General features: G+C 44.2%; 1 protein-coding gene and 3 non-coding genes across 5 annotated transcripts; all 4 read left to right on the plus strand.

The window, feature by feature from the left end:
- Positions 1-224: 224 nt before the first annotated feature.
- Positions 225-9665, plus strand: NCL (nucleolin). 2 transcript variants are annotated; one of them, XM_030875282.2, is made up of 14 exons: positions 225-395; positions 1480-1596; positions 2816-3278; positions 3663-3860; positions 3972-4058; positions 4242-4383; positions 5003-5127; positions 6067-6190; positions 6710-6867; positions 7360-7483; positions 7668-7801; positions 8325-8451; positions 8781-9007; positions 9179-9665. In XM_030875282.2, exons 1-14 carry the CDS (start codon positions 378-380, stop codon positions 9256-9258), a joined length of 2124 nt encoding a protein of 707 aa, XP_030731142.1. In that variant the 5' UTR covers positions 225-377; the 3' UTR covers positions 9259-9665. The 2 variants fall into 2 exon arrangements, with proteins under 2 accessions (XP_030731142.1, XP_030731062.1); XM_030875202.3 differs by having other exon boundaries at positions 226-395; positions 2801-3278.
- Positions 4098-4167, plus strand: LOC115852993 (small nucleolar RNA SNORD82). The gene has a single exon (XR_004039352.1). It is a non-coding gene; the product is annotated as a small nucleolar RNA SNORD82 (small nucleolar RNA).
- On the plus strand, positions 7890-7969 carry LOC115852999 (small nucleolar RNA SNORD20). The gene has a single exon (XR_004039353.1). It is a non-coding gene; the product is annotated as a small nucleolar RNA SNORD20 (small nucleolar RNA).
- On the plus strand, positions 8510-8643 carry LOC115852966 (small nucleolar RNA SNORA75). The gene has a single exon (XR_004039339.1). It is a non-coding gene; the product is annotated as a small nucleolar RNA SNORA75 (small nucleolar RNA).
- Positions 9666-10009: the final 344 nt, after the last annotated feature.

Here is a 10009-nt window from a genome sequence, read left to right on the forward strand (position 1 = left end):
ATCAGCGCTGGCCTTGCACAAAGCGAGTCCCGCCCCTAGGCCGCCGCCACGAATCCCCTCCCCCCTTCTCTGGCCTCCTCTGCCCGCCCACTCCTGCCCGTGCCCCGCCCCGCGCCGTTCTCAGGTAGAGGCTCGCGATTGGCTTATGGGAGGGACGCGAACTCTGGTTGGTCGCGGCGGAGTCACGAGGGCGCCGTCGTCGCCTTTCCAGAGGCGATTACTGGGCAGGCTCAGTCTTTCGCCTCAGTCTCGAGCTCTAGCTGGCAGCCAAGCGTACGAGCTCTGCGATCAGCGGCCGCCATCGACGTTGCTTCGCTTCTTCTGGGCTCATCTGCGCCACTCGCTCGCCACACACTCCGCAGTCCTAAGCCGCTATCATGGTAAAGCTTGCAAAGGTAAGAGGCCTTGCCCGCGCGAGCACGGACGTCAAGGCCTGTTTTCCGAGGAGCGCGCGCGCGGCGCCGCCAGGAGGAGGGCCTGCGCGCCACCCCGGGCTCCTTCGAGGGCGCCATAGTGCGGGAAGTCTCGCGCGATTAGCTGGGAGGTCTCGCGGCTTTTGACTGTGTGGTAGCGACGTGAAGAGCTTCGGCAGGTGCGGCGGATGGTCGATGCGGCGGGGAAGGACTTGGGGGCTGAGCGCGGGAAGGGGGCGCTGGGCCCCGGACGGATGAGGCCAAACTCCTGCGACGGGCCCGAGCGGAGCCCCGCCTCCTGACGCATGTGCCCCGGCTCGCGGCCCGCCACGTGGGCCGCGCCGCGTGGGTCCTGGCGCCTGCTGAGGGCCCCGGGTCCTGGGGCGGAGAGCGGCGGCCCACTGGGTCTCAGCTCCGGGCGGGCGGCAGGTGGGCTCCGGAAGGAGGCCCTGCCGCGTGCTTTTTGCGCAGGGCTGCGCGCACATGGTGGCCTGCGACTTACCCCCACGTGGCCCTGCCGGGGATGAAAGGGGCGGGGTTGATAACCTGGGAAAGGAAAACTTAATGGAAGACTAAAGGTTAAGACGTGGATTTGTTTTTTTTTTAAGACTGCCCTAATTTAAATTCAGACGAGGGTGGTGGGATTAGGTGCCACAACTTACCCCAAAGGCTTTTTTAAGGTGGTTTTCCCCAGGTGAAGGGCCATGGATTGTTAGCTGTTACAGTGGTCCGATTGTAGGCGCTATTGAAAAATTGTGCCGCGATGCAAGGTTCGATTCTGGCTGGATGTATAGTTTTTAAAATGGGTGTGCTTAAAGGACGCAGCAAGAAGAGAGACCGTTTTCTTGAAGTTGCGTTTTTATCCTAAGGTTGGATTTTGAAGAACTTGACAGGAAATATGTGGGAAGTTGAGAATTCACCTGTGTTACCATTGGTATGAAGAGTAGTTTTTACGTTAATTATACTTAACAGTATGAAGAGCGGGTTCTGAGGGAGATGATTGCCGTTTTACTCTGAAGAATGGCCTGAAATGTGGGAGGTGTAATGTGTAATGCGTCTGTTTTAGGCCGGTAAAAATCAAGGTGACCCCAAGAAAATGGCTCCTCCCCCAAAGGAGGTAGAAGAAGATAGTGAAGATGAGGAAATGTCAGAAGATGAAGAGGATGATAGCAGTGGAGAAGAGGTAATTGTATATAGTTTAACGCAGAATTGTGTTAAACTACAAAATGGAGAGTTAAAAGCACGTGGTATTGGATGTCTGAAAATACTGGCAAAAAATAGGATTATATTTATTCATATATGACCTGTTGTAATGGTCCAGCGTTTCACAGAGTTTTTATTGACCTGTCAAGATACCATAAGAGTAATGAACTTGAGAGGAAAGGTGTGGAGTTTTCATGTGCCCTCTGCAGGGCTTGGTGTGATATAATGCAATAATATATTATTAGTTTTCCACTTTGAACACATTAGCCCCACATACCAGCTGGAGAAACAGCCTGGACAGTTAACTGTCCTGCGAGTGGCAGCTTTGAGCATTGTATTTAGGTCTGAGGTTAGCCTTAACAGATTCTTCTAGTCTCTAAGTAGGATTAATTGGTCTTTGTTATCCTGTATGGGCTTGGTAATACTAAACACTGTTAAAATGTGTGGATTGAGGGTTGCCACCTCCCGTTGTGTTAGCACTTAATTAGCACTCCCAGCTACTGTTGGCTAGCTGCAAAGACACCTAATTGCTGTATTTGCTCATGTTTCTTATTTAGAATTTAATATTTTATTTTGACACACATAACCTGATAAAACCAATAGTCAACAAAATGTGGTTTTGAGTGTGACTTAAATGTAGATAAAACGACAGTTTTTTATCAAGCCAATGTGTTCACTCTTTGTATTAATTTTGCAACGATTGACTGTACAGCTTGACTATTTGATGTTCATTTTCTCTTTGGTCCTAAGAATGAACATTCAGTGAACTTTATTCCTCCACCCACTGTGAGAGCCCCAAATAATTTAATAACACTTAGCAGGTAGTCCTTTCTATGTGTAAGGCTTTTAATTACATATATCAACTCAGTCCTTAAAGCAACGTATAAAGTTGAGTTATTTTCAGATGGGGAAACTATTGAGGCTTAAAATTAAGTTTTAAAACTTTGCCTAAGCCCACGCAGTGGCATCCAGTCTATTTTCAGAGTCCGTGTTAGGGTGTGCTGCCGAACTGTGACTTGAAGCGTACAGAAGGACATGTTACTTGACCCTGTAGTTTAACTTGCTAACATCTAGTGCATGTGGTCTTCATCTAGAGGCAGTGCTAGAATTTAGCATTCATTTATGGGACCAAGGCTCTCTTGAGTTTGGAAACAGGCCTATGTTGGTTTTTATTTATTCTTAAGGTTGTTATTCCTCAGAAAAAAGGCAAAAAGGCTACCACAACTCCAGCAAAGAAGATGATGGTTTCCCCAACAAAAAAGGTTGCAGTTGCCACACCGGCAAAGAAAGCAGTTGTCACCCCTGGCAAAAAGACAGCCGCTACGCCAGCCAAGAAGACAGTTACACCTGCCAAAGCAGTAGCAACACCTGGCAAAAAGGGAGCCACACCAGGCAAAGCATTGGTAGCAACCCCTGGTAAGAAGGGAGCAGCCGCTCCAGCCAAGGGAGCAAAGAACGGCAAGAATGCCAAGAAGGAAGACAGTGATGAGGAAGATGAAGATGACAGTGAAGAGGAGGAGGAGGAGGATGAAGAGGAGGATGAGGATGAATTCGAGCCTGCGGTGATGAAAGCAACTGCTGCTCCTGCCTCGGATGACGAGGATGAGGATGACGAGGATGATGGTGAAGACGACGATGAGGATGACGAGGATGATGAGGATGGTAAGGCATTGTGTTGGGAGTCCTTGGGCTCCTGTTTGCAAGATACATTAGGGGTGAGGCGTGGGTGGTAATGCTGTGCTCCTGATGACCTGGGGTGGGTTAGACAAGCAGCATCCCAGGGTTTCTCTGGGCTGCTTGTGGTGCACTAGTGGTACCTGTGGTGCCTGTGAATGATTGCCTGCTCCTGAGGAACATGCTTCAAACAGCTCATCCTGTATTTTTCACAATGTAGAATTTTGCTTCCAAGTGATTTGTTAATTCTTGCCATAACAACTAAGCACAGTGGCATGGACAAGATTACATTCATTTTCCTTTGGCTTTTCCTAGGACTAGGAATAGAACTGGGATAATTCTGAGTTTTTGACGAGGTGGCTTCTCTTTCAGACTCAGAAGAAGAAGCTATGGAGACTGCAGCAGCCAAAGGAAAGAAAGGTCCAGCAAAAGCTGCTCCTGTGAAGGCAAAGAACACTGCTGAAGATGAAGATGAGGAAGATGACGAGGAGGATGAGGAGGAGGACGAGGACGAGGAGGAGGACGAGGACGAGGAGGACGAGGACGAGGAGGAGGACGAGGAGGAGGAAGGTAATCAAGTTATAGGTTCTGAAGTGCATTGGCATGAGCTTTGTTTAAAGGAGATGCTTGAGGATGTGTGGCTACTTGTGGCTGACATAGATTGTTTGGTATCTTGACCAGAACTTGTCAAAGAAGCACCTGGAAAGCGAAAGAAGGAAATGGCCAAACAAAAAGCAGCCCCCGAAGCCAAGAAACAGAAAGTGGAAGGTAACTTAGAGAATTGGGAGGTGGGAAATAACACCTAATAGCACAAGTGATGAACAGCAAAGGGACTTAATACTGAAACCTGATGTTATATTGCAATGTGCTGATGTGCTATGTACAGAAATAATTTGACTAATAGTCAAATATAGTGGAAAATAGACTAAGTTGAGTAAATTTTTTGTACAGCCACAGAACCAACTACATCTTTCAATCTCTTTGTTGGAAACCTGAACTTCAGTAAATCTGCTCCTGAATTGAAAACGGGTATCAGTGACCTTTTTGCGAAAAATGATCTTGCAGTTGTTGATGTCAGAATTGGTGTGTCTAGGTAAGTGTGGGGGAGCTATGCTGTAGTTCTGCACGATACTCGTGGGTCTGCTAATGCTTTTTCCTTCCCCTTTTAGAACCTTAGCCCATTATCCTTAATGTGAGTATGTTAAAGTCGTCAAAGATTAGACATTAATGAATTAAATCATTGGACTATAAAATTGTAAAACCCCCAAATTGAAATTCCCATAATTTTCCATAACTTTTGATATAGCACAGTCTAGTTTCTAATAATGAGATTTGATGCTTATCTTAGAAGTAGCTATTAGACCTGAGAAGCCATAATAGTGAATGCTTTTAATCAGACAGGATTTTCCTATCTTAGTGCTTAAACACGTTTTTTTGGTCATCTGCTATCAGTTGTTAAGGCGCAGTGTAACTAATGAAGATCTCAGAGGTGAACTTGCATCAGGTCTTGGTACTTGGATCCTGCTCTGTAGCCTCAGCTTAAAAGAGCCTGACTCAGTTTTATTAATTGTATAGGTGCTTTTTAATCCTTGTTTGCACCGTCATATTAGTGTTGTTGCTTGCCCAGAATATGTGTTACGTGGCTCTTGTTTGGTGGGTTTTTTTGTTTTTTCCCCCCACCTGTAATTTTTTTTGTCCTCTTCGCCTTAAAGGAAGTTTGGCTATGTGGATTTTGAATCTGCTGAAGACCTGGAAAAAGCCTTGGAACTCACTGGTTTAAAAGTCTTTGGCAATGAAATTAAACTAGAAAAACCAAAGGGAAAAGACAGTAAGAAAGGTATGTAAAACTTTAGGTAATGATGATACTTGTTAATGACTATGTATCTAATCTAATGTAGACAAACCAGGGTAAGTAGTTTAACTTTTTTTCCTTTGGCTTCCTCATAATGTTGTGAGGATTAAATGAATTAGAATGTTAAATGTTTACAACAGTGCCTGGCACTGCTTGCTAGGCTTAATCAAAAAATAATTGGTTAGATGTACCTAAATTAATACAGAGTCCTAAAAAAAAAAAAGATGGAGTCCTTTCCTCACTGGACCTAGAGCAAGCAGATCCCTAACTACTCCTTTTGCATCTTTTACCCTTCTCTGTATGCACTTGTCACATTTTAAGTGTGTGTTTATGATCTTTTTATTTTTTAATTTTTTTAAGTAAAAAAAATTTTTTTGGCCATGCCGTGCAGCTTGCAGGATGCTAGTTCTGCGACCAGGGATCGAAGCGTGCCCCCCTGCAGTGGGAGCTCTGAGTCCCAACCACTGGACCGCCAGGGAATTCCCTACACTTTCTTGTTTTTTAATGATATTTTTAATTGAAAAATACTGAACGTCTCTTCTATATAAAACATAATATTTAGCCGTATTTTAAATATTCAGTGCATAGTTTGTTGTCAGCTGTGACAGCAGTTTGTTTTGCCACTGCTATATCTCCATAGTAGCAGAGTGCCTCCTACTTGTAGAAACTCTTTTTTTAATTTTTAACCTTTTTATTTTATTTTTCTGGCTGTGCTGTGTGGCACGCAGGATCTTAGTTCCCTGACCAGGGATCCAACCCATGCCCCCTACGTTGGGAACGCAGAGTCTTAACCACTGGACAGCCAGGGAAGTCCCTCAAAATTATTTCTTAAACAGAACTTTTACATTGGTCAGTCTTTGGTGATCTTTGGGGGAAGAATCGTCTTTTAAGCCATCCAGTTCATTTTTGTGTTTTTTAATCTAGAACGAGATGCGAGAACACTTTTGGCTAAAAATCTTCCTTATAAAGTTACTCAGGAAGAATTAAAAGAAGTGTTCGAAGATGCTGTGGAGATCAGATTAGTCAGCAAGGATGGAAAGAGTAAAGGGTATGTTTTGTGTCTACTGCAGTGTTTCATTAAAATTAATGAACTTTACTAATTTATAAAAGAAATGTTGATTTAATTTTCCTGTGTTTGTGATTTTGGGCAAATTAATTATTCTGTAACCTATGTCAGTCACCCATCTGTACAGTGGGGATAATGTACTTTAAATTAAGTGATAAAATAGTGATTTTATCGTAAGATGAGCTGATGTATAAAATACTATACATGTGCCTCGCTTACAGTAAATGTTTTGGAAATAATTGATTATTGTAGTGAGGTGGACTTAATGTGAACAAATTTTCTAGAAGTGTTTGGCAAACTTTCTGTAATGGGAGAAAAGTTTAAATTGAAAAGTGGAAGATGGCAGAAACCTTGAACATTTCAATTACTATAAAACAAAGGACATTTTTATCGTACTTATCTGAAATATGGGCATATTGCTGAGATTAAAAAACATCTGTGTTAGAGAATTAATATGGTTTTAAAAATCAAGTGAGTTCTTAGTGTTTTTTCCTTTTGTAGGATTGCTTATATTGAATTTAAGACAGAAGCTGATGCAGAGAAAACCTTGGAAGAAAAGCAGGGAACAGAGATAGATGGGCGATCCATTTCCCTGTACTATACCGGAGAGAAAGGTCAAGGTCAAGACCATAGAGGTGGAAAGAATAGCACTTGGACTGGTAAGAATTTATAGGCTTCCTACAGGGTTCTGGAATTGATGGAGGGAAAAGAAATCCTTTGCATCTTTGTCCTTTATAAAGTTGACTGATAAATTGGTTGGAGATGTAGATCAGCAAGTTATATGTATTTGTAATTGAGTGTCTTGAATGAGGGTTATATGAAATCTTTGTACTAGAACACAGATAAATCTAGCTTCCTTTGCATGTTTTATACTGTAAAGGACTTAGATCGTGTGCATTTAAAAATTAGAATATGCTGGGAAGACACAGGGCTGTAGTCAGCTTACATCTGAACAGTAGGAGTGGAAGGAAGCAGCATGTAACAGTACATAGTAGGTACGTGATATGTTGAGTACCAGGTAGGGTTCCACTTGTATCAACATTGGTGTGTTAACTCTCCCAAGCACAGAGATTCTTTAAGAACAATGTATAGCTGTGACTGACGTTGGGAACTACTGCTTCAGTCTTAATTTAACATCTCTTTATTTGTAGGTGAATCAAAAACCCTGGTTTTAAGCAACCTCTCCTATAGTGCAACGGAAGAAACTCTTCAGGAAGTATTTGAGAAGGCAACGTTTATCAAAGTGCCCCAGAACCAAAGTGGCAAATCTAAAGGGTAAAATAATTAGTATCTTTATGTTGTCAGTTACAGGCTTTTAAGAGTATCTTGAGGTAAAATCATGTTCTTCTGGCCATTAGTAGAAGCTGCACCATTGAAGTGTTTGAAGAAAAAGGCTTGGTGGCATCAGAGGAGCCATGTGCTTGGTAACGTACTCTAAATGTTGACTCTTTATCCTCAGGTATGCATTTATAGAATTTGCATCATTTGAAGATGCTAAAGAAGCTTTAAATTCATGTAATAAAAGGGAAATTGAGGGCAGAGCCATCAGGCTGGAGTTGCAAGGACCCAGGGGACAACCTAATGCAAGAAGCCGTAAGTTAACTTCATTAACAGGATGTTGTTTGTGGTTGCGTCCTCAGATCTAGAACGTTTGTTTCTGTTGCTGCTGAGTAAATGATACTGGATATGATGACTGATTATCTGAGAAATAACTGATGGAATCTCAAGAAAAGTCCTCTAGATAGTCAAGTTCTGATCCAGCGAAGTCAACACTGAGCAGCACATTTGCCAGGGGTTTACTGTCTTGTATGGTGTTTGTAGCTGCCTGGTTTAGAACTACTTTCACTTGCTTGGGTCGCTGTTTTCCATAAAAGATTCTCAACTGCTCTGGTGATCAGTGTAAACTTGACATGGCATTTGGTCTAAGCCCTTCGCTTTAAACGTTAGTTGACCAAGTTGCTTTTACCCAGACACTCGAGGTGAAATGCTACTACCTTTTGCTAAGATGAGCATTCTTAGCCAGTAGTCAGATACTAGACTGCAACATGCAAGTCCAGCATGCTGTCATAAATTGTGACTTTAATAAAAAGTACAATTTTTATTTTTCTTTTCCCAGAGCCATCCAAAACTCTGTTTGTCAAAGGTCTGTCTGAGGATACTACAGAAGAGACATTAAAGGAGTCGTTTGACGGCTCTGTTCGTGCAAGGATAGTCACTGACCGGGAGACTGGATCCTCTAAGGGGTAAGTAAGATGCAGGGAACATGTGGCGTCCACCAGGTGGAGAGTTCCCACCTAAGACGTCTTCTCATTGAGCTCCTTTCTGTCGATCGGTGACAGTTTAGGATTCGCACGAGAAGAAGAGACAATTCACAGAGCTAGCATTGTTGCCTTCTGTCTTCACAGAGGTATATTCAGCTGTTTTGTGGGACATTCTGTTTCAGCTTTCCATAGGGAACTGCCCTCACCTGGGTCTTGCCCCAGCTAAGCGTCACCATCCAACATGTGGGAGTAACTTGGCATTTGTTCCACATGTTGGCTTTATAATGGGCGATTTCGTTTGGTGTTTTTAGGTTTGGTTTTGTAGACTTCAACAGCGAGGAAGAGGCCAAAGCTGCCAAGGAGGCCATGGAAGATGGTGAAATCGATGGAAACAAAGTTACTTTGGACTGGGCCAAGCCTAAGGGTGAAGGTGGCTTCGGTGGCCGAGGAGGAGGCCGAGGTGGCTTCGGTGGCCGAGGAGGAGGCCGAGGTGGTGGCCGAGGTGGATTTGGAGGCCGAGGCCGGGGAGGCTTTGGAGGTAAGGGGCGCGGTGGCCACCCAGCTGTGTGTGCCAGGTAGCCGTGGCAGTGCACTCCTGGACCTGAGCCTGCAGGCCCCGGTTCCTGCACCAGTCCCCACTCGTCCTGCTGGGGAGGGCATGGCTGGCAGCTTTGCAGCCACTCTTCAGTGACGGCTTGCCTTCCTGCAGGGCGAGGAGGCTTCCGAGGAGGCAGAGGAGGAGGAGGAGGAGACCACAAGCCACAAGGAAAGAAGACGAAGTTCGAATAGTTTCTTCTATCCCTGTCTTCCCCTCTTCCATTTGAAAGAAAGGACTCTGAGGTTTTTACTCTGTTACCTGCTCAATGACAGAGCCTTCTGAGGACATTCCAAGACAGTATACAGCCCTGTGGTCTACTTGGAAATCCGTATAGATAACATTTCAAGGGAGATAACCCTGTTGGTGTTGACTGGATGTTCGTATAAACTTTTTAAAGAGATGAGTGATAGAGCTAACCCTTATCTGTAAGTTTTGAATTTATATTGTTTCCTCCCATGTACAAAACCATTTTTTTCCTACGGAGTTTTTTGGTTTTGTTTTTGTTTTTTTGCATTGGTGGGTTATAAAGGAAAGCAGAATGTTTTATCATGATTTTTGCTTTAGCAACTTTGGGACAAATTAAAAGTCCTAAACTCTGGTGCCAGACTTGTACTTCCTGTCCTAGAGTGTTTCTCCTGGAATACACTGAGAGTGGAGCATGGCAAATCAGTTCTGCCACTCCAGATCTCCACCCCCTGTGAAAATGCTTATGCTTTGGTTTCAAGTATCCCAGCCATAAGTTTTTGCAGCCCTGTGTATGTCACGTGAAAGGCTCATTGGAAGTCCACTGTGGCCTTAGCCGACTTAGAAACAGGCCTGAGGGGTCAGGTGTCCTGAAAAAGTGCTTTGGAAAGAGGGCCAGGAGCACTTTGGTCCGGCCTTGTTTAGGTGGGTGCGAGAGCGACGACTGATGAGTGTACTTCCTGCTGGGTGCGTGGGCCA

Source organism: Globicephala melas, chromosome 7 (genome assembly GCF_963455315.2).
Source record: "Globicephala melas chromosome 7, mGloMel1.2, whole genome shotgun sequence".
Classification (NCBI taxonomy): domain Eukaryota; kingdom Metazoa; phylum Chordata; class Mammalia; order Artiodactyla; family Delphinidae; genus Globicephala; species Globicephala melas.